At 45.4% G+C, this 24777-nt stretch overlaps 1 protein-coding gene across 1 annotated transcript; it reads right to left on the bottom strand.

Moving 5' to 3' along the window:
* Positions 1 to 3912: 3912 nt before the first annotated feature.
* On the bottom strand, positions 3913 to 24550 carry med1 (mediator complex subunit 1). Its single transcript, XM_038991385.1, has 16 exons — positions 24425 to 24550; positions 23531 to 23637; positions 23124 to 23202; positions 22881 to 22935; positions 22459 to 22591; positions 19397 to 19425; positions 19097 to 19168; positions 18927 to 19001; positions 18567 to 18730; positions 14949 to 15060; positions 14684 to 14808; positions 12442 to 12566; positions 10684 to 10885; positions 10256 to 10351; positions 9790 to 9895; positions 3913 to 9509 (listed from the first exon to the last, which is right to left on the bottom strand). The coding sequence occupies exons 1-16, from the start codon at positions 24540 to 24542 to the stop codon at positions 5720 to 5722; spliced, it is 5388 nt and encodes a 1795-aa protein (XP_038847313.1). The 5' UTR covers positions 24543 to 24550; the 3' UTR covers positions 3913 to 5719.
* Between the last annotated feature and the right edge of the window lie 227 nt (positions 24551 to 24777).

The raw sequence follows: 24777 nt of genomic DNA, 5'->3' as shown, positions 1-24777 counted from the left end.
GTTAATGCCTAAACTTAACCCTAACCTAAAAAAATTGAGTTAATGCCTAAATGTAACCTTAAATATTACGAAATTTGACATTTGAGAAACATGGATGAATGTCTAATTAAGACTGTGAGAGGTAGTTGATAAATCCCTAATCACCTACTGCAGTGTGGGTTTACACACGTGAAACGGGGATAGTGTCTGTTTAAACATAGAATCGAGTATATCGAAAACCCAAAACAGTTTCAAGCCCAAGTGAAGGTTGACAAAAGCCACAACTACAAAAAATGGTAATACTCAAATGAGCTCCACAAGCCTGAACTTGAACGACAGTACCAGTCAAAAGTGGACACACACCTACTCAGACCTTTTCATTATTTTTACTATTTTCTACATTGTAGAATAATAGTGAAGACATCAAAACTATGAAATAACACATATGGAATCATGTAGTAACCAAATAAAGTGTTAAACAATTCAAAATATATTTTAGAATTTAGATTCTTCAAAGTAGCCACCATTTGCCTTGATGACAGCTTTGCACACTCTTGGCATTCTCTCAACCAGCTTCACCTGGAATGCTTTTCCAACATTCTTGAAGGAGTTCCCACATATGCTGAGCACTTGTTTGGCTGCTTTTCCTTCACTCTGCAGTCCAACTCATCCCAAACCTTCTCAATTGGGTTGAGGTCGGGTGATTGTGGAAGCTAGGTCATGGGTCATTGTCCGGTTGAAAAACAAATTATAGTCCCACTAAGTGCAGACCAGATGGGATGGCGTATCACTGCAGAATGCTGTGGTAGCCATGCGATTGAATTCTAAATGAATTCTAAATAAATCACTGACAGTGTCACTAGCAAAGCACCCCCCACACCATCACACCTCCTCCTCCATGCTTCACGGTGGGAACCACACATGCAGAGATCATCCGTTCACCTACTCTGCATCTCACAAAGACATGGCGGTTGAAACCAAAAATCTCAAATTTGGACTCATCAGACCAAAGGACAGATTTCCACTGGTCTAATGTCCATTGCTTGTATTTCTTGGCCCAAGCAAGACTCTTCTTATTATTGGTGTCCTTTAGTAGTGGTTTCTTTACAGCAATTCGACCATGAAGGCCTGATTCACACAGTCTCCTGTGAACAGTTGATGTTGAGATGTGTCTGTTACTTGAACTCTGTGAAGCAATTATTTGGGCTGCAATCTGAGGTGCAGTTAACTCTAATGAACATCATCTGCAGCAGAGTTAACTCTGGGTCTTCCTTTCATGTGGCGATCCTCATGAGAGCCAGTTTCATCATAGCGCTTGATGGTTTTTGCGACTGCACTTGAAGAAACTTTCAAAGTTCTTGAAATTTTCCGGATTGACTGACCTTCATGTCCTCTACAGGATTAGTGGGTCCCCCTCGGGACGGTTGAGCTAATGTAGGCTAATGCGATTAGCATGAGGTTGTAAGTAACAAGAACATTTCCCAGGACATAGACATATCTGATATTGGCAGAAAGCTTATATTCTTGTTAATCTAACTGCACTGTCCAATTTACAGTAGCTATTACAGTGAAAGACTGCACAGTTATGAACTTGAAAAGTTATTAATAAACCAATTAGGCACATTTGGGCAGTCTTGATACAACATTTTGAACAGTAATGCAATGGTTCATTGGATCAGTCTAAAACTTTGTACATACACTGCTGCCATCTAGTGGCCAACATCTCAATTGCACATGGGCTGGAATAATACATTATGGCCTTTCTTTTGCATTTCAAAGATGATGCTACAAAAAATCGCATGTTTTTTCTTTGTATTATCTATTACCAGATCTAATGTGTTATATTCTCCTACATTAATTTTACATTTCCACAAACTTCAAAGTGTTTCCTTTCAAATGGTATCAAGAATATGCATATCCTTGCTTCAGGTCCTGAACTACAGGCAGTTAGGTTTGGGTATGTCATTTTAGGTGAAAATTTTCACCCAACTCCAAACAAATATTTGGGGTAGGGTGAAAGGTCAAAAAGTCAGCTGACTGTTTTGGGAAGGTTAGAGGCCAGTGCCCACATTCAAAAAAGCATCTCAGAACATGAGTGCTGATCTAGGATCAGATCCCCTGTCCACAAACATTTTCATTACGATCTAAATGGCAGAATACAAGGCCAGGGCCCCATTCCAGTACTTTCGCTTCTTCCCTTCACTGAGGTCATCACTAGATCGAACATGATTGGATAAGCGAAATCAAAGTCACACCATCATTTCCAATCACATCATGCCAGATCAGTGACTACTTCAAAGAAGTGAGAGGAAAGATACACTATACAAATATTTGAACAGAATTCATGAGATATTGTGGTAGACTGCACTACGAGCCATTATGATCCAACTAGAATGCAAGCGATTTGCCCCCACCAGGTACAAAATGACTGTTTGAAAATGCACTTTAATACAAACTCCTTTTTGCCCTGTTACCTTCAGAGTTCACTGGTTTCATGCTCCATCAGAATACTGCGATACAATATGTACTGAACAAAAATATAAAAGCAACATGTAACAATTTCAAAGATCTTACTGAGTTACAGTTCATAAGGAAATCAGTCAATTGAAATAAATACATGGCTTTCACATGACTGGGAATACAGATATGCATATGTTAACCACAGATACCTTAAAAAAACAAAATCCCAGAAAACCATTCAGTATCTGGTGTGACCACCAGATGCAGCGAGCATAGAGTTGATCAGGCTGTTGATTGTGGCCTGTGGAATGTTGTTCCACTCCTCTTCAATGGCTGTGCGAAGTTGCTGGACATTGGCGGGAACTGGAACACGCTGTCGTACACATCCAGAGCATCCCAAACATGCTCAATGGGTGACATGCCTGGTGAGTATGCAGGCCATGGAAGAACTGTGACATTTTCAGCTTCCAGGAATTGTGTACAGATTCTTGCGACATGGTGCCGTGCATATCACGCTGAAACATGCGACTGATTGCATTACAACGGGCCTCAGGATCTTGTCACGGTATCTCTGTGCATTCATATTGCCAATGATAAAATGCAGTTGTGTTCGTTGTCTGTAGCTCAAGCCTGCACATACCATAATCCCAACACCACCATGGGGTACTCTGTTCACAACGTTGACATCAGCAAACCACTTGCCCACACAACACCATACTGGCTGTCTGCCATCTGCCCGGTACAGTTGAAACCGGGATTCATCCGTGAAGAGCACATTTCTCCAGCGTGTCATTGGCCATCAAAGGTGAGCATTTGCCCACTTTAGTCGGTTACAACACCGAACTGCAGTCAGGTCAAGACCCTGGTGAGGACAACGAGCACGCAGATGAGCTTCCCTGAGACGATTTCTGACAGTTTGTGCAGAAATTATTCTGTTGTGCAAACCCACAGTTTCATTAGCTGACCATCTCAGACCATCTCAGACCATCTTGCAGGTGAAGAAGCCGGATGTGGAGGTCCTGGGCTGGCGTGGTAGCACGTGGTCTGCTGTTGAGGCCGGTTGGACGTACTACCATCTCATGGTAGAGAAATTAACATTAAATTCTCTGGTAACAGCTCTGGTGGACACTTCTGTAGTTAGCATGCCAATTCCATGCTCCCTCAAAACTTGAGACATCTGTGGCATTGTGTTGTGTGACCAAACTGCACATTTTAGAGTGGCCTTTTATTGTCCACAGCACAAGGTGCACCTTTGTAATGATCATGCTGTTTAATCAGATTCTTGATATGCCACACTTGTCAGGTGGATTGATTATCTTGGCAAAGGAGAAATGCTCACTAACAGGGTTGTAAACAAATTTGTACACAAAATTAGAGAGAAATAAGCATTTTGTGCTTAAGGAAAATTCCTGGGATGTTTTATTTCAGCTCAAGAAACATGGGACCAACACACTTTACATGTTGCGTTTATATTTTTGTTCAGTATAAGTTGTATGTAGTGTTCAGTACAAGGTCAACCAATCCCATTTATTTGCATACTAATCACTAAACATGTTCTGGTTCACTCATTAGAATCTGTATTATTGCCTTGGTCCCCAATATTTTCAACTCCTTGTATTTTTGCTAATAGAAAAGTGAATAAAGTCATGGAATTTATTTTTACCCTCTAATCATAACCACAGGAATTCCATCCTGCAGGGAAATATTTGTTTCATGGTTATTATATGGTTATGAGGATTTTGCAGCATGACTCGCTGCTGACATCTGCAGGAGAATGATGCAACTGCAGTGCCCCCCCCCCGGTGGGCCCTCTAGAAATCCTTAAAGCTACAGTCTGGGATTTGGGAAACAGTTCAATCGTAATTTCAATGATTATTTCAGAAGAAAGTATCTAAAATATGCTGTTACCTGTGTAGTAACGCTGTAATGGCACTACTTACATTGTATTAACACTTTGTTCTTATATATAACTTACTAGTAACCGCACTTTGACTGCTCAGTAATCGAACAGAGGCGTTTTTTGTGATTAAACAAGATTATGGATCGATAACTCAATTCTATAAAATATTACGCCTGGAGCTAGTCGACTAATAGTTAACTCGAAACAAATATGAAAAGGTGTACACAGAGGAGAGAAATCATTCAGCATTGAAATATTTATTTTAAGCTTGCCAAACTTCTCTGCAAAAAAAGTTCTACAGCTCAACACTAACCTGCCCATTACATGTTAAAAGAGGTATCAAAATCTAAAATTCACAATCTTCTGAATCCACATTTAAGGCATTTAAACACACAATAAGATGTTACAACCCTTGCCAAATGATACTTTGTAAAACAAAATATTTAAAATATATATATTTTTTTACATTTTCTTTTTTCTTTTTAAACATGGTGCAATTCTACAGTCTTAACTCTTTTTAAACTCCCCCCGCCCCCCCCCCCCGTACCCAATCAAAAACAGAGCTGCAATCTTCTATGTTTGGTGCTGCGAGAGTAAATAATGAATCTAAAATATATTCTAACTTAAAATACAACCAACATCGTAGCTCAAATAAACCATACAGGCTCTGCAGTGCAGACTGAAACAGATACCATGTTTCGTTGGGTACGTGTGGACTTTCTTAAAGGGATAGTTCACCCAAATTAGGTGATGGGTGAACTATCCCTTTAATTCCAAAATGCCCCACCCTCCACCCACATCACAGTAGAAATTGGCATCTCCATGTCTAGGTCAAGGTAACAATATGGCTGTAGAACACACTTGGATTTCAAAGTTGAATCCTGCTGTATTTGTCATTCTTGGACATATACTAATACGTTAAAAAAAAGACACAAAAAAAAAAAAACAGGTACACTGGTAGAGCTTCAGACCGTGTTTCAAAGATCTGCTTGATAAATGGCCTACTGCTAGAGTGCTGACAGTCTTTGCAAATATGGCATGGACACCAAGGGAAGAGTTGCAGTCCAGATTATGAAAAGGCACATTCTGTAAGTTCTCATTTCATGTCAAAAGTGCTGCCACTAGCAATACTCGTGCTATTTCTGGATAAAGGGCCTTGCTTGCACAAGGGCACAATGGCAGAAGATGGTACACCTGGAATCTGTACAGCAATCTGAATGCTAATCTCCCACTTTTCATTGCCTGGCCCGGGATTTGAACCAGCAACCTTCAAATTATTGGTCTGTCTCTTTAAACCCCCAGGGGCGTGACTTTTGATTGGAAATGAAAGTTACAGGCTGGCCTTTAAAATCCAAATCAAATGTGTGTCTATTGAAAGGGTTATAGGTTGCCAGTGAGGGCCGAGTCCATGAGGTCATCGTCCTCATTCCGCATGTAGACAGGACTGGGGCGGGAGGGACGGTCCGAGCCCATCATAGAGAGAGACGTATCCGAGGCCAAAATGGGTGACCGTGACCAGCTGTCAGCCTTCATGGGACCGTGCGATACGTTCCCAGTTGACATAGACGACGACTTCTTCTTCTCCCTCTCTCTATCTTTGTCCCTCTCGCGTTCCCTCTCCTTCTGCTTCTTCTTCTCCTTCTTGTGCTTCTTGTGCTTCTCCCCGGAGCTGAGCGGCATGGAGCTCATGTAGTCCTGCGGGGGCACGGGCCTCATGGCCTGGTCGTCGTCCGAGCTAGGGCTGTTCTGGTGGGACTTCTCTGCCACAGAGCTGCTGCCTGACTCGCTCTCGCTGTCGTGGTTGAGCGGCGTGTAGCCCGGCGAGCGGCTGTGGCTGGGGGAAGAGCGGTCGTGCTTGGGCGTGGAGCCGCTGAACAGGGGTGAGGCTTTGAGACCGGAAAGCTGGGGGCGCATGGATTCCCCCAAGCCCTCTCCGGGCTTCTGCAGGGTCACCTTGGCCTTGATGCTGGGTGAGCCGCCGTCCGGCTTGCTGATAATGATCTTGGCCACGCCCGTGCTGCTCACGCCTCCAGTTTTGGGATCTATGAGCTTCTTGTCCCCGCTGGAGCCCACCGACACGGACACTTTGGACTTGCCCTCTTTCTCAGACTTTTCTCGTTTGATCGGGTACTCCCCGCCTTGAGAGGACATTCCGTGCTTAGAGGGGCCGAGGTTTGGTGGCCCGCCCCCTGGTCCGCCTCCACCAGTCCCACCGCTGCCACCAACAGGCGGTTCGCCCTCGTCTTCAGGACCCCCTCCCCCGCCGACGCTCTTCAGCTTGTCTATGACGGCAGTCAGCGAGGGCTTCTTGTTGCGGCTGGGGGACTTTCCTTTGGCGTTGGGGTTGTTCGCATTGTTCCCTTGTCCGCCACCACAACCACCCCCTCCGCCTCCACTAGAGCCATACTGAGACTGGGAGCCTCCGGAAAATGGCATGGAGCCAGAGGAAGAGGAGCTGGAGGAGGAGGTGGAAGACGAGGAGCCGGAAGAGGAACCACCACCGCCCAGCTGCTTCTGGGAGCCCATCCCACCGCCGGAGGACGACTTGGACCCTACCAAGCCGCCGCCCCCTGAGCCCATGGGGGACTTGGCCTTGGAGGACGGCGGAGTTCCTGGGACTTGCGACTGCTGCATCTTCATGGTGGAAGAGAGCTTGTCAGAGCCACTGGGGCGAGAGTGGGAGGGGGAAATGTTGGGCTTGATGTTGGGGTTCATGAGGGACCCGGGAGGCTTGCCCCCCTGCGGCTTCATCTTGTTCCCACTTCCAACCCCGCCACCACTGCTTCCCGACCCGGAGAGTCCATGTTTGGTGATGGGAGAAGAGCCTGGCTTCCCCACACCCATTCCCTGAGAAGAGCTCTTCATCTGGGGGGGTCCACCTCCAACACCTCCTCCCACGCTCCCAGGCTTGGAGCTGATGCCTTGGCCCAGGGTGCCCTCCTTACTCTTGATCTTGCCTGAGGAAGACGAGGAGTGGGAATGATGGCTCTTGCTTCCGCTAGTGCTGCCTGCACCCCCAGTGCCACCACCAGCCGAACTGCTTGAGGTGTACCCGCCATGGGACGAGGTTTTCCCACCAGACAGTGTTCCTTTGGGAATCTGAATGGTGATCTTAGGGATAGGTGGTGTGGCACCTCCTGGTGGGGTTTGCGACCGCCCGGAGCTACCGGGAGACTTGGATCCTCCGCCAATGCTGCCTCCAGATCCCGAGCCTCCGCTGGGTGGGGTGTAGGGTCGCCCCCCTGTGCTGTGAGATGGGGACTTCCCGTCGGGTTCGAGCTTTTTGCGTTTGGGGGGCTTGTCTTTGGACTTGCCCTCGCTCGAGGGGGTGCGGCTTCGCTTCACCTGCTTCCCCTCAGTGGAGCTGCTGCCGGTCATCCCCATCCCTGAGCTGCGCCCACTCCCGCCCCCATTGTCATCCTTTGTCCTCATAAGTCCCTGCTGCTGCTGTTTGGCTTTGGCCTCGCCGCTCTTGAAGTCACTGCTCCCCCCTCCCATGGCCATCATGAGAGGGCTCTGGCCTCCCCCCATGTGGGACGAGTGCGAGTCCCCTAGATCCAGGGCCTGACCCAGCAGTGGCTTGCCCCCTCCGCCGCTGCCCCCGAACACTATGCCTGATATGTCGAAGGGGTCCTTGAGGGAGGGGTCGGGGGTGCTCTGGCCGTGCGGGGTGGGGTTCTGGGGGGTGCCGGACGGCGTGTTCTGCTGGCTGCTCCCACCGAAGCCTTTGACCAGGTCTAGGTCTCCATCGGCGCTGGGTGAGCTGTCGTCGAAGTAGGCCTGGGGGAAGCCGTGGCTGGAGGTCAGCAGCTCGGGGTTGAAGTCCACCGTGTCGGGGAAGAAGTTGGTGGACGAGGAGTCGCTAGTAGGTGTGGTAGCGGTCGCCTCGGCGATCAGGTCGGCGGCGTTCGTGAAGGGGTTCTCGTTGCTGTTGGTGTTGAAGATGTCCGCCTCGAACACGGCACTGCCCTGTCCCGAGCTGGACGAGTCCCGGTGCGGGGTGCCCAAGGGGCCCCCGTCCTCCCCGCTGCCCAGGTGGTGCTGCCCGTGCGATCCGCTGCCGCCTTTACCCGTCTGCTCGGGTAAGTCCGACAAGATCTCGTTTATGTCCGCGCCGATGCTGTCGGAGCTCGATAGGCGTACCATGCGAGGCAAGGATGATCCCGGAGGCGGTTGCTGCTGTTGCTGGGACTGGACGTGTGACTGCGAGTGGTAGGACACTCCGGCGCCGGAAGGCGGGGTCCCGCACTGACTGGGCGCCGGGGTGATGCTGTGGGGCGTGTCCAAGCCATCGCCGGGCAGGTTGACGTCGAAGATGGGATTCTGGGAGGCGTCCACGTCCATGGAGAAGAGCTCGCGGTGGAAGTCATCCTCGGTGGGCTGGTGCTGGTGGTGGTGAGGCTGCATGGACCCCGACTGCTGCTTGTTCATCCCTCCCATCCCCCCTCCTCCTGCCCCCGGCACCCCACCCTTCTCCATCCCCCTGGGACGCTTCTTCTTGCCCTTGGTGCCACCTCCGGGGCAGGTGCCACCCATGCCATCAGTGCGTGGCGACCCAGAGGAAGAGTTTTGCCTCTCTAGGGGACTCGAGCCATAGAGGGCAGCAAAGTCCTGGGCGGGGTTGTCTTTCAGCAGGTTCATTAACATGGGGTGGTTTTTGGTGTTGGTGGCAGGGGAGGAGGTGGGAGGCGGAGTCTGGTGGGGTTGCGATCCAGAAGAGCTGTTCTGGGGAGTGGGGCTAGTGCCCACAGCGCCCGTGATCTGCAGCAAGCTGGTCAGAATGGGATTCTGGGTCACTTTGCTGAAGTCGTCCCCTGATTGACCCCCCTGCTGCTGCTGTTGCTGTCCAGCCGCCCCACCCTGGGGTGTACACTCTCCCCCCTGGCTTTGGCTGCGACTTATCCCGAACAGAGATGTGATTGGGCCGGCAAAGTTACCTCCCCCGCTGTTCCCGGTGGGAGTGTTGCCTCCACCGACACCCGGGAGCCCCATGGGGTTGGTGGGGTCAACCCCTGTGCCCATGCCGTACCCGGGGCTTCCAGCAGGGGGTAAGTTCTTTTTCACCATGATCTCCACCGTCTCGGCAATCAGGGAGAGGGCTGGTGTGTCTGCCTGGATGGTCTCCGCTTTCCGCCGGATGGCCCGCATGGTGACAGGGATGGACATGCACCTGAGGAAAGGGATCCGAATGGGGATAGGGCGGACATAAAAAAAAAAAAAATTTCATTGTCATTTATCTGACGTTTACTTATTTTAACATCCAATTATTTTCTACTGAAGGTCACATGGCCTCAAAATTATTGTATTTTGTTGAATAAAGCATATTGAATGAAACCATTTGGGTTGGTTTCTTTGCAGTGGGCTAACAACAAGAAGGGCTGAGAAGCATCTACTAGAACATAAAACAGATTGCGTGAAGGACACTTGAAACAGAGAAAATGGCCGCTCACCTCTGGACCACTTTGGTGATAAAATCATCAGTGCAGATCAAGGCATCGGATAGGCCTTTGTACAGCTTACAGGACACCTGCCTGGAGTCAATCACCTCCATAACCACTGCAAGAGGGAGAGAGAAGGAGGTGGTGGAGAGGAGAGACAGACGGAGAGTGAGAGGAGACAGACGGAGAAGTTCGAGAGAGAGAGAGAGAGAGAGAGAGTTTATTTGACAAGGACAGTGCAAATGTTATCAATGTAAAAGAGCTGGAGTTCGCAAAGAAGCACATTCATTTTCTTCCGTAGTCAAGAGTGAGTGAAAATGTCAGACCAACAGGGCCGGAGTAGATCTAAAGTCAATTCTGTTGTGAAAGTCACAGGGCCGGTTAGAGGACTGGCGGACTGAAACAGCAGTAATGTCCATAGGGATACATTCAATTATGTTCTATTTAATTCCATGGTAATGTCAGTGTATGTCCTCACCACAGACTAGGGACTCGTTAACAGGGTGCTGGAAGGAGACGCTGAAGCTGGAGTCGGTCAGAGGACACACCTCAAACTGTAGCAGTCCTGGAGTGTCTAGAGCGGGATGACACAACAGGATATTACATCACTCAATAGCGCAAGATTCCATCTCATGTCAACTACAATTTCGGTTTTTGTGGGTTGAATGCTTCCATTTGTTTTGATCAGCATCAGTAAGGACAGCTCAAACAATGCGTTGGGCATGTACTGTATTATGCTGACTAAAGTAACAATATGAAAATGATTTTGTATTTTGGGTTGAGATGGAACAGCCCTGTACACTGCAGATAGCCAGGACCAGTTGTGTTCATTAGTTAGCAGTTCTTATTGGACAAGTGCAGGCCCCTCCCTGTTCCAGTTGGTCAACAACCACCACCACTACGCACCATCCTTGATGAAGGTGCGCTTGACGCAGCTGCCAATCAGCGTGTTGGCGGCCGCCTGGTGCCTGATAACATCCAGTAGGGCGGGCACCTGGGCTGGGTGGCGGAAGGGGATCTTGGACACCAGCGTCCCCTGCAGCGAGTGCCCGTCCTGCACCGGGGCGTCGCCATTCAGGAAGTAGCAGTGCTGCTGGTCGGGCAACGACTGAGCAGAGGGAGAAGGGAAGGGGAAAAAACTAAGGTAAGATGGAGAGCCCATAGAGATAGTTAGGACTCATCACGAATGTAACTGTTTTTTGCATGGACGCTGCCACTGAGGGCTCCCACTATTTTAAAGTACTCAACTAGGTGGGGGTTCCTATGGTTGGGAGCGATCAGCCAATGATAAGAGCATTGTCTTCATAAAATTTGGTTGCATGGTTTGTTAATGGCTTTAAGCTACATCACCGCCATCTAGTGGCCACAGTAAATTAATGACAAGATATGGTTCAGATCTCTAGCACTGCAGGTGGCGGTAAGTCACCAATATTAGCTAGAACCCAAAAGAAGAAGAAAATGTACTACTTCTAAATGGAGATGGTCTCAACAGAGTACCACAGTATGAGTCATAATACCCATAAAGTTTAGTGGTCAAACAGGGAAACGGTTCCAAACGTTTTTCCACCATTCATTTTTCCTATAGGGGATTTTAGAAACACTTCAATTAAGGGCGGTGTTCCGTGTAGGCTTACCCTCTCTCAGACAAGGTGACAGAGCCCTTATTTTAAGTGTTTCTAAAACGCCCCTATTGGAAAAATGAATGTTGGAAAAACGATTGGAACCATTTACCCGTTTGACCGCTAGGTTTTATGGGTATCAAATCAAATTTAATTGTATTGGTCACATACACATATTTAGCAGATGTTACTGCGGGCGTAGCGAAATGCTTGTGTATCATGACACCGCCACTGTGGGGCTCTATGGCACTGCCCGTGCTCTCACAGACGCCATAATAGGACAAATACAAAAGACGAGCCCTCTAACTCTATGGGAGAGCCTTGTTTCGTTTTTTTTCTCGAGAGACAGAATTAATTCAGTGTTTAAAACGACCGAATTTCAATATACTGGTAAGCTCTTTGTGGTTGAGCCAAATTTAAAAGATTGATAGTCCATTTTTTACCCCCACTTCAAATAAACTGTACTGTTATGTTTCACTTGTCTTGTTTGAGATGTTAGAAGAGGTATGTGTAGCTCACAACCCGTTCATACAGGCTCTTCTTTTCACTTGACCGAGTCAAACCGGCCAATCACTTGACATTCACAGGTCACACTGAGGATCGGGACGACAAGAAAAGCAGCGCCACACACTGCAGCCCTCAAGACGCAGCTGTGCACGCTCGTGCCAACGTGCTTGACGTTATCTGACGATTGAAATTCAAATGAACCAAAAATCGCCCTTCGTTGCACTGCTGTAGTCGATCTGAGAAGAGCGGATAGATGTAAGCAACAGTTCATATTTCACCTAGCCTGCCTGAGGGGAAAGTGGAGCTCTCATCATATTTCTTCCACGCGCACGCACGCACGCACACACACACACACACACACACACACACACACACACACACACACACACACACACACACACACACACACACACACACACACACACACACACACACACACACACACACACACACACACACACACACACACACACACCTTTAGATCTACACAAGGGCCTAGGAAGCAGGTCTAAGAGGGGAGTGAGAGGAGGCTACTCACAGCATAGAAGCGCATGGCGTGTGTGGGGGTGGTCAGGGGGTTCCCCCCCTCCTCCTGGAGTTGACTCTGGACGATGAGCTCGTAGAGGGGCGACAGGGTGGGGGGCGTCTCAAACACAGGAATCCCTGGTAGGAGGAAGGGGGGGGGGGGGGGGGGGTTAACCGACACACACAGACATGTGCCCAAACACCCACATCTACACACTTTTACACAGGGGCGAAAACAAAAAGCAACCAATGCAAAACGTACAAACCCATAGATACACCACACTAGAGACTTGGGCGATATACCAATTATAGGGGTATTTCGAAATATATGTATAAATATATGTATAAATATATGATTTTCAATACTGTTTCAGCATAAAAAATATATATATATTTTATGGGGGTGCGTGCTACCCCACTGCTTATAACTAACTATAAGTTAAGTATAATAAATCTAAGATATGTCAAATAAACTGGTGCCTTCAGAAAGTATTCACACCCCTTGACTTGTTCCACATTTTGTTGTGTTACAGCCTGAATATAAAATGGATTAAAATGTAGATTTGTTTTGTCACTGGCCTACACACAATATCCCATAATGTCAAAATGGAATTATGTTTCTTGAAATGTTTACAAATCAATAAAACATTTTAAAGCTGATATGTCTTTAGTCAATAAGTATTCAACCCCTTTGTCATGGCAAGCCTAAATAAGTTGAGGAGTCAAAATCTGCTTAACAAGTCACATAATAAGTTGCATGTGTGCAAGAATAGTGTTTAACATGACTTTTTGAATGACTACCTCATTTCTGTACCCTACACATACAGTTATCTGTAAGGTCCCTCAGTCGAGCAGTGCATTTCAAACAGATTCAACCACAAAGACCAGGTGGGTAAAAAAAGAAAAAAGAAGACATGAAGTTATTAATTACACTTTGGATGGTGTAACAATACACATAGTCACTACAAAGATAGGCATTCTTCCTAACTCAGTTGCCAGAGAGGAAGGAAACCACACAGAGATTTCACCATGAGGCCAATGGTGACTTTTAAAACAGTTGCAGAGTTTAATGGCTGCGATAGGAGAAAACTGAGGATGGATCAACAACATTCTAGTTAGTCCACAATACTAACCTAATTGACAGAGTGAAAAGAATGAAGCCTGTACAGAATACACATATTTCAAAACATGCCCCATTTTTGCAACAAGGGACTAAAGTAATACTGCAAAAAAGTGGCAAAGCAATTCACTTTTTGTCCTGAATACAAAATGTTATGCTTGGGGGAAATCCAATACAACACATTACTGAGTACCACTCTCCATATTTTTAAGCATAGTGTTGGCTACATCATGACATGGGTATGCTTGTAATCATTAAGGTATGGGGAGATTTTCACGATAAAAATAAAACGGATGAGCTAAGCACAGGCAAAAACCTAGAGGAAAACCTGGTTCAGTCTGCTTTCCATCAGACACTGGGATATGAATTCCCCTTTCAGCAAGACAATAACCTAAAACACAAGGCCAAATCTACACTAGAGTAGCTTACTTACCAAGAAGTCTGTGAATGTTCCCGAGATTTTGACTTAAATCTGCTTGAAAAACTATGGCAAGACCTGAAAATGGTTGTCTCGCAATGATCAACATCCAACTTGACAGAGGTTGAAGAATTTTGATAATAATAAAATGCAGATGTTGTACAATCCAGGTGTGCAAAGCTCACACAGACTTACCCAGAAAGACTCACAGCTGTAATCACTGCCAAAGGGTGACTATTTTTGACTCAGAGGTGTGAATATTTATTTGTAAATTTCAAAATACATGTTTTCACTTTGTCATTATGGGGTATTTGTGTGTAGATAATCCATTTTGAATTCAGGCTGTAACACAACAAAATGTGGAATAAGTCAAGGGGTGTGAATACTTTTTGAAGGCACTGTACATCCAGCTCAGGCCTCCAGCTATGCATCTGGTTTGCTAAGTGGCTAGATGTCAAGATCAAGCTTCTAGGTTAGAACAGAGACATTCAATCCCCTCCTGGATCAAGATCCCTGTTACCTAAATCGTTTTGCACTTATTTTATTTTTATAACACCCCTTGTGCGCACATTCGGTAATATCTTATACTTTGGGTATGTTACAGAAACGATATGATGGCTTGAAAATCTGGATACCGCCCAACCCTAGTCCACACACACACACACACACACACACACACACACACCAAAACACATACACAAATCTGAGACCACCCACCTGTAGCATTGCCCATCCTCTGGATGAAGGAGAGGGAGAAGGGCATGGGCAGGTTCATCTTGAGGAAGAAAGAGGCAGGAAGGTCCACACAGTTGGAGTTGGTCACAGACGAGAAGGAGGGGGTTCTGCAACAGAGAGAGGAGACACACACAATCTCAACATTATACATTTATTCACCCCAAAAAATATCTTTCCAAAAATATCTAAATCTTTGCTCTGGAACTGAAACTTAAATTGAATGTCTGAAATTTGGAAGAGGCCTCACCCTTTGTTGTCCACTGGGTGAGATCCCGTGATGAGGGGGGCGATGGGTAGCTTGTAGATTGACGAGGTCCCCTCCACCGTCACAGATACACTCACACCCAGAGAGCGAGGGACTGTACAGGAGTTAAAGTAGGGCCATGTGAAGACATGCACAGATGGAGAAAGATGGCCAAAGGAGGATCATTCGATTATTTAATTTCTAGTCTAGTTCCAAAATCCTCTACGGTTTAAGCCAAGTCAGCAAATCCAGCCAAACAAATTAGAGGATTATAAATTACCAGGTGTATTGCTTGCCAACCTACCGTTGAAGTCGGAAGTTTACATACACCTTAGCCAAATACATTTAAACTCAGTTGTTCTCAATTCCTGACATTTAATCCTAGTAAAAAATTCCCTGTCTTAGATCACCACTTTATTTTAAGAATGTGAAATGTCAGAATAATAGTAGAGAATTACTTATTTCAGATTTTATTTATTTCATCACATTCCCAGTGGGTCAGAAGTTTACATACACTCAATTAGTATTTGGTAGCATTGCCTCTTAAATTGTTTAACTTGGGTCAAACGTTTTGGGTAGCCTTCCACCAGCTTCCCACAATAAGTTGGGTGAATTTTGGCCCATTCCTCCTGACAGAGCTGGTGTAACCGAGTCAGGTTTGTAGGCCTCCTTGCTCACACACGCTTTTTCAGCTCTGCCCACAAATTTTCTATGGGTTTGAGGTCAGGGCTTTGTGATGGCCACTCCAATACCTTGACTTTGTTGTCCTTAAGCCATTTTGTCACAACTTTGGAAGTATGCTTGGGGTCATTATCCATTTGGAAGACCCATTTGCGACCAAGCTTTCACTTCCTGACTGAAGTCTTGAGATGTTGCGTCAATATATCCACATCATTTTCCTACCTCATGATGGCATCTATTTGGTGAAGTGCACCAGTCCCTCCTGCAGCAAAGCACCCCCACAACATGTTGCTGCCACCCCCATGCTTCTCGGTTGGGATGGTGTTCTTCGGCTTGCAAGCCTCCCCCTTTTTCCTCCAAACATAACGATGGTCATTATGGTCAAACAGTTCTATTTTTGTTTCATCAGACCAGAGGACATTTTCCAAAAAGTACAATCTTTGTCCCCATGTGCAGTTGCAAACCGTAGTCTGGCTTTTTTATTGCGATTTTGGAGCAGTGGCTTATTCATTGCTGAGCGGCCTTTCAGGTTGTCTCGATATAGGACTTGTTTTACTGTGTATATAGATACTTTTGTACCTGTTTCCTCCAGCATCTTCACAAGGTCTGTGCTGTTGTTCTGGGATTGATTCTGACTTTTCGCACCAAAGTACGTTCATTTCTAGGAGACAGAACGCATCTCCTTCCTGAGCGGTATGACGGCTGCATGGTCCCATGGTGTTTATACTTGCGTACTATTTTTTGTACAGATGAACGTGGTACCTTCAGGCGTTTGGAAATTGCTCCCAAGGATGAACCAGACTTGTGGAGGTCTACAATTTATTTTCTGAGGTCTTGGCTGATTTCTTTTGATTTTCCCATGATGTCAAGCAAAGAGGCACTGAGTTTGAAGGTAGGCCTTGAAATACATCCACAGGTACACCTTCAATTGACTCAAATGATGTCAATTAGCCTATCAGAAGCTTCTAAAGCCATGACATCATTTTCTGGAATTTTCCAATCTGTTTAAAGGCACAGTCAACTTCTGATCCACTGGAATTGTGATACAGTGAATTATAAGTTAAATAATCTGTCTGTAAACAATTGTTGGAAAAATTACTTGTGTCATGCACAAAGTAGAAGTCCTAATTGACTTGCCAAAACTATAGTTTGTTATTAAGAAATTTGAGTGGTTGAAAAACGAAATTTAATGACTCCAACCTGTGTATGTAAACTTCCGACTTCAACTGTATATCTTTTCAACAATTTTTATGTATTAAACCATGGTTGAATCACGAATATACACTGCTCAAAAAAATAAAGGGAACACTTAAACAACACAATGTAACTCCAAGTCAATCACACTTCTGTGAAATCAAACTGTCCACTTAGGAAGCAACACTGATTGACAATAAATTTCACATGCTGTTGTGCAAATGGAATAGACAAAAGGTGGAAATTATAGGCAATTAGCAAGACACCCCCAATAAAGGAATGGTTCTGCAGGTGGTGACCACAGACCACTTCTCAGTTCCTATGCTTCCTGGCTGATGTTTTGGTCACTTTTGAATGCTGGCGGTGCTTTCACTCTAGTGGTAGCATGAGACGGCGTCTACAACCCACACAAGTGGCTCAGGTAGTGCAGCTCATCCAGGATGGCACATCAATGCGAGCTGTGGCAAAAAGGTTTGCTGTGTCTGTCAGCGTAGTGTCCAGAGCATGGAGGCGCTACCAGGAGACAGGCCAGTACATCAGGAGACGTGGAGGAGGCCGTAGGAGGGCAACAACCCAGCAGCAGGACCACTACCTCCGCCTTTGTGCAAGGAGGTGGACTGCCAGAGTCCTGCAAAATGACCTCCAGCAGGCCACAAATGTGCATGTGTCAGCATATGGTCTCACAAGGGGTCTGAGGATCTCATCTCGGTACCTACTGGCAGTCAGGCTACCTCTGGCGAGCACATGGAGGCCTGTGCGGCCCCACAAAGAAATGCCACCCCACACCATGACTGACCCACCGCCAAACCGGTCATGCTGGAGGATGTTGCAGGCAGCAGAACGTTCTCCACGGCGTCTCCAGACTCTGTCACGTCTGTCACATGTGCTCAGTGTGAACCTGCTTTCATCTGTGAAGAGCACAGGGCGCCAGTGGCGAATTGCCAATCTTGGTGTTCTCTGGCAAATGCCAAACGTCCTGCACGGTGTTGGGCTGTAAGCACAACCCCCACCTGTGGACGTCGGGCCCTCATACCACCCTCATGGAGTCTGTTTCTGACCGTTTGAGCAGACACATGCACATTTGTGGCCTGCTGGGAGGTCATTTTGCAGGGCTCTGGCAGTGCACCTCCTTGCACAAAGGCGGAGGTAGCGGTCCTGCTGCTGGGTTGTTGCCCTCCTACGGCCTCCTCCACGTCTCCTGATGTACTGGCCTGTCTCCTGGTAGCGCCTCCATGCTCTGGACACTACGCTGACAGACACAGCAAACCTTCTTGCCACAGCTCGCATTGATGTGCCATCCTGGATGAACTGCACTACCTGAGCCACTTGTGTGGGTTGTAGACTCCATCTCATGCTACCACTAGAGTGAAAGCACCGCCAGCATTCAAAAGTGACCAAAACATCAGCCAGGAAGCATAGGAACTGAGAAGTGGTCTGTGGTCACCACCTGCAGAACCATTCCTTTATTGGGGGTGTCTTGCTAATTGCCTATAATTTCCACCTTTTGTCTATTCCATTTGCACAACAGCATGTGAAATGTATTGTCAATCAGTGTTGCTTCCTAAGTGGACAGTTTGATTTCACAAAGTGTGATTGACTTGGAGTTACATTGTGTTGTTTAAGTGTTCCCTTTATTTTTTTGAGCAGTGTATGTGTTCATCTCTATTTAGGATTAGCCTCAACGAGCGGAAAGCACTGCATTTGCTTTCTGGGCAGCACTGTGGCAAACTTCCTTCGTCCCCTCACCATTTGTGTCGGTGAAGTTGAGCTGCGAGCCTGTCCTTTCCTCGAACACATCGTACGGGGACACGTAGCACTGGAGGGAGACAAGATGGCCGCCGCTCCTGGCTGTCAGCAGGCCCACGCTCCCATGAAGGATGGTCTCCACTGTGTTAGCGTTGGTGGCTAACCTGCAACACACACACAATAGTGAGAATTCATTCTGACAGGAACATATTTTTCTCAAAGGGGAAACCACTCAAAAAGCTCTTCTGGGACATTTTTTTTTTTACGGAGGGAGACATTTTCTTTAGATCTGCCACATCAGGGGCATTGTAAAAAGGGAGGTTTTGAGATGCACCTAGTCAAACTGCAATGCGTACATACCTGAACATGTGCATCATCTTGGTAAGATCCAGCTCGAGGGATTGAAGTGCCAGGTACATCTTTGTTTTCAGCTTACTGGTGGGAACCGCAATAAATATAAAAATGAAGTATAACCGCATTTGATGTAATTCAATTCCACAACCACTTATAGTGCTCCAATAGCAACTCACTTGTCTCCAGGAAGCTTGTACAGGTTGACTAGGCCCTTAAGATGTTTGGAGAACTCTTCAAAGTTCTTATCCCTTTAGAGAGGTTGGAAAAAAATGACAACCAAGATGTCATGATGAGAATGAAATGAGAGAAAAAAATGAACCGCTAAAATGTCTAACTGAATTTTCAAAGCATTGACCCCCATGAATGAAAAGCACTTTATCGACAAGTATTTTACATTCTTTAAATATCTTTTTTTTTTATACATAATAATTAAATAATATTTATGTTTCTATTATTTATTTTATCTAAAATCTCACCTCAGGTGTTGAATCAGCTCCGGACAGCTCTGTAAAGAATAAAAAAAATAATGATTATAAAAATAAATACTTGGATAACATATTTACCGTATATCACTTATTTTATAGCTAAAGCGTGTCGCACACATGCCGTTGCGTCAGATCTGAAGCTTCTTACGGGCAACTTATCTGAGTAAGACTTCTTAAGCAAAACTATCAGTTCAATACATTACTGGAAATTGTTGAATTATGTTCTAATGATTTAATTCTGCGACTATGGAGTGGTCATTTTCAAGTTTCTTTCCAGCTAATTTCTTAGCTACATGATTGTATGACGGGCAAAGGCAATGAGTAAGAAAAATAGTATAGTTCAGATAGCCAGCAAGTTTAGCCTGGGAAAACGAGGACCTCAGATTGGTTCACCTTCCAACAGGACAACGACCCTAAGCAAAGAGCCAAGACAACGCAGGAGTGGCTTCGGGACAAGTCTCTGAATGTCCTTGAGTGACCCAGCCAGAGGCCGGACTTGAAACCGATTGAACATCTCTGGAGAGACCTGAAAATAGCTGTGCAGCGACGCTCCCCATCCAACCTGACAGAGCTTGAGAGGTTCTGCAGAGAATAATGGGAGAAACTCCCCAAATACAGGTGTGCCAAGCTTGCAGCGTCATACCCAAGAAGATTCGAGGCTGTAATCGCTGCCAAAGGTGCTTCAACAAAGTACTGAGTAAAGGGTCTGAATACAAATCTTGGTTTCTCATGGTCAGAGTCTTTAGGTGCATTTGGGCAAACTTCAAGTGGGCTGTCATGTGCCTTTTACTGAGGAGTGGCTTCCATCTGGCCACTCTACCATAAAGGCCTAATTGGTGGAGTGCTGCAGAGATAGTTGTCCTTCTGGAAGGTTCTCCTATTACCACAGAGGAACTCTGGAGCTCTGTCAGAGTGACCATCAGGTTCTTGGTCACATTCCTGACCAAGGCCCTTCTCCCCCGATTGCTCAGCTTGCTTCGGCTTGTTTGGCCAGGTTGCCAGCTCTAGGAAGAGTCTTGGTGGTTCCAAACTTCTTTCATTTAAGAATGATGGAGGCCACTGTGTTCTTGGAGACCTTCAATGGTGCAGACATTTTTTGGTACCCTTCCCCAGATCTGTGCCTCGACACAATCCTGTCTCGGAGCTCTACGGACAATTCCTTCGACCTCATGGCTTGGATTTTGCTCTGACATGCACTGTCAAATGTGGGACCTTATATAGACAGGTGTGTGCGCCTTTCCAAATCATGTCCAATCAATAGAATTTACCACAGGTGGACTCGAAACATCTCAAGGATGATCAATGGAAACAGGATGCAGCTGAGCTCATTTTCGAGTCTCAAAGCAAAATGTCTGAATACTTATGTAAATAAGGTATCCGTTTTTTATTTTTAATACATTGGCAAAAATGTCTAAAAACCTGTTTTCGCTTTGTCATTAAGGGGTATTGTATATAGATTGATGGGGGGGGGAAGTATTTAATCCATTTTAGAATAAGGCTGAAACGTAACAACATATGGAAAAAGGGGTCAAATACTTTCCGAATGCACTGTATATATATATATATATATATATATATATATATATATATATCTATAGAAATACTGTAAGACAAATCCTGCTTCTGTTGCCTGTTTCAGTGTTTGGTTGATAGCCTACGGATTCCGTGAGCAGCAAGCATGACGGAACAATTTCACAAATCAGCTGTTTTTAAATCCTTGCTATGCTGTAATAAAGGCTTCACACTTTATTTTACGTTAGACCAGCCTCTCTGGTATTATTTATAATGTATTTAGTGCTGTTTACAATGTTCCAAATTGTCAGGTAAATTATATTCATAATAATAACCCTCCCTTTCCTTGATCTCATTCTTATTGTTGTTATTACTATTATGATCATCACAATAATAATAATAATAATAAGTAATGTTATTGTCATTAGTAGGCTTAGTATAGCAGCCTTCTATAACCACCATCGAGCTGTAGGCCTAAGAGCCCATCCTGTTTAGTCTTAATACCATAACTTACTTATGCCTATATTTCAATACTTATAGGCTACTGTATCAATCAATCATTTATTTCTTCATGTCATCACACAGCATACGAGTCAGTCATGATGTGAAATGCAATCAAGCATTTTAGTTTTAAAATAAAACTAAATGACCATTGCAAAATTTGTATAAACCATCAATCGGCCTAAACTGTTGCATTTCGGAAATTGCATTCACGAATGAATGCGATGGTTTTTAGTCTTTGCTGTAATAAAGGCTTTACCAAAAAAACAGTTTGGCACACATAGGCCTAATATGCATGCAGCGCTTGCTCAAAACCTTATTTTTCTTGATCTCCAGTTTTTTCCCACAACGAGTCAAATTTATTCCACACATCTGCCTTCCCCTTTATCTCCTGCACAACCAGTAAACATTTCAGTAACACAATTTTTCCGTCAGAAATGGCTGTAATTATGTTGCAGCTTCAGCAACACGGACAATGCTAAACACACTGATGTTCTGTGGTGGTTGCTGCAGCAGGGAGGCGAGAGAAACAACGGGTGCTAAAATCACTCTGTCTATTTTTATTTTTATTTTATTTTACACAATGCAGCAAGTCTGAGTCAGGCGGCACAATCAAATCAATTGCGGTCGGACTCCCTCTAGTCATTCGTGTGTCTTCATTATTTAATCAAACAGCACGCTTAAAGCATCAGACAAGCTCAGTGCATAAGGTTGACTTGATTGAAACATGTGTCTCCATATGGAAAAGTACACTTTAAAAAAAAAAAGACAAATCAAATGTTATTGGTCACATACACATGTTTAGCAGATGTTATTGCGGGTGTAGCGAAATACTTGTGTTTCTAGCTCTGACAGTGCAGTAATATCTAACAAGTAATATCTAACAATTTCACAACATATACCCAATACACACAAATCTAAGCATAGGAATCAATTGGACGAAACGGACAACTCTCGATCAACCAATATTTTTTGTCAGGCGGGGACAGCCCTAATAAACATACAGAGTAATAGTGTTGTAGGTAGGGGATAGTACTGACCGCTGGGTTCTCTCCGTGGTGGGCCACCTTCACATCCACCAGCTGACCAGCCGTGTCCAGCTGCACCTCCACATAGAACATGTCTGAAGTGATGTAACATTCTGTCCCCGAAGGACTCAGGTGGGACCCCAGCCTGGTGGGAGAGGACGAGGATGATAGGGGTGGGGTTAGAGAGAAAGAGAGGGAGGCAAATCAGACTCAGTGTGGCTAACCATGTCCTCCTCAATCAATGACTCTCTTGTCCCAAGTTTGGAAATCCATTGTACAGTCAGGAATGTACTATACAACAGATATACACAGTTACTAAAATACACATGGTTATGCCATCAATTGTATGAATAAGGAATCAGTGGATGAGTGACCTGGTGATATAAGGGAAAGATGGAGTAAGTGAGTGAGACAAGAAGAAAGGAAGAGCTTACATGTTCTGTCGAGCGATGGACTCCAAGCGATCTGTCATGGAGGGCAGAGAGGACACTAGAGCCGAGAGAGACAAATGTAAAAACTCAACAGATTGTCTTTCAACTGTCAATAATCTGAAGATACAGGCGGGATTTTGCTATTGGCATCCAATTGCAGAAGTGCCCGTGGAACACTTTCAACGAATAGGACAGGTTGTCTTTGTGATCAATCAAGAGAGACAAAGTCTCTCTTCGGGGTCTCACCTTTCAGTGCTTTCTGCAGGGTCTCTAGACAGGTGAGCAGGAGCTGGTGTCCAGCCGCATTCATCTGACCACGTTTCTCCTGTGACAGAAGAAACAAGAGGGGGGAAGGATTAGAGGAGAGTAAAGATTTTCTAACTCATGTATGTATATTTGGGTTCACCCCAATGAAGTTCTATTGACTAAAACGTTGGTTTTAAGATCCATTAATCACATTGTAGAGCATGCAAGAATGCCAGTGAGCCAGAGTCTCTTTTTCCACCTGTATGCATGTCCTGTATGCATCTTCCATAGTCTATAAAGTGTGCAACCGGACCAATTAACACTATTTTCCTAACTCTATATATTTAGCATTCCATAATTTCCTCTTTTCTTATTATTTCATTCACACATGCTCTCCATCTTCTCACCATGGCCTGGCGCACCACCTTGCTGGTCTCCTGCCAAGGCCGTGAGGCATTGTGTTTGGCATGGAGTCTCTCCAACAGAGCGTTCACGCGACTCTGCTTCTCGGCTTCTGTGAATAAACAAGGTGCACAACGGAGCGAGATTGTAAGTTACACAACATTCAATTTGAACTACAGCACTTTAGTGTTCAATGACTGACATTCCAAGAGAACAATACAAGCTAGTTTTAATAACATCCTAATTACATAGCTAACTACATCATTTGATGACATTGTGTCCTACACAAAACGTAAACACAGTGGAATTGATGGAGTAGGCTTAGCTTTGATGATACCAAGAGAGTTTTCACTGAGTTTTTACATTGCGCTCTCAAGAGGGTCCAGCACAATGTAGAAATGTTGCATCGAAGTTAGAGTAGACTATGTAATAAGTCCTTTGGGGGGGGGGGGGGGGGGGGGTAGATTAATAACCAAGCCTGACAGTCTATATCTGCATAATTAACTATTGATAAGAATGGTGCAGATACATGCATGACTCTCGGACGGTGGTTGTGTTGCGAACTAGGTCAACTGGCTTGGACTTGATTGCCTACAACGTATCTAGTACAAGAAAGTGGCTAGGTAGCTAATGTCCACTTAACTAATCCAGGTACATTTAATATAGTTGGCAGTAACAGTACTGTATTTAAATACAAATTGCCCGTAGAAAAACATAATGATGTATTACAGTAGCTAGCTAGCATGATAACTACAATGCTGGCTAGGTAGCTAATATAGCTCACGAATACCCTAGCTAGCATTAGCATGCTCTCAGCTTGTTGTGACTGATCTGACAACAAATATCTGACCCTAGCGTAACCACACTAGCTCCGATTGCACATATATGATACAACTCACCTGTCCCTTCTTCAGCTTTTACCCGATCTACAAGAGCCTGGTTCCCCCCAGATTGTGTTGAAAGGGTAAGTTCTCTTGCTGGGTTTGGGCTACAGCCCTGCATAGAAACCGCCGCCATCTTCACTAGCTAGCGTCTTTTTGCTAGCTACACTGTCGCTTCGCACTGGACTTCCTTAGTGGGTGGGACGTCGTTGTCAAAGATGTTATAACTAATCCCAAGATAGACCACAGCATGTAGTTTCGAACGGGAGCAAATGAGAAGGTGGGCAGAGCCAAGCACTAGCTAGCCAGATCCTATTGGCGCATTCTAGCATGTATTTGCGTTTTTACGTTAGGGAACTCCTACCCTGTGA

This window comes from Salvelinus namaycush, chromosome 4 (genome assembly GCF_016432855.1).
Source record: "Salvelinus namaycush isolate Seneca chromosome 4, SaNama_1.0, whole genome shotgun sequence".
NCBI lineage: Eukaryota > Metazoa > Chordata > Actinopteri > Salmoniformes > Salmonidae > Salvelinus > Salvelinus namaycush.
The sequence above is the reverse complement of the archived record's forward strand: the minus strand, read 5'-3'. Positions and strand labels throughout refer to the sequence as shown.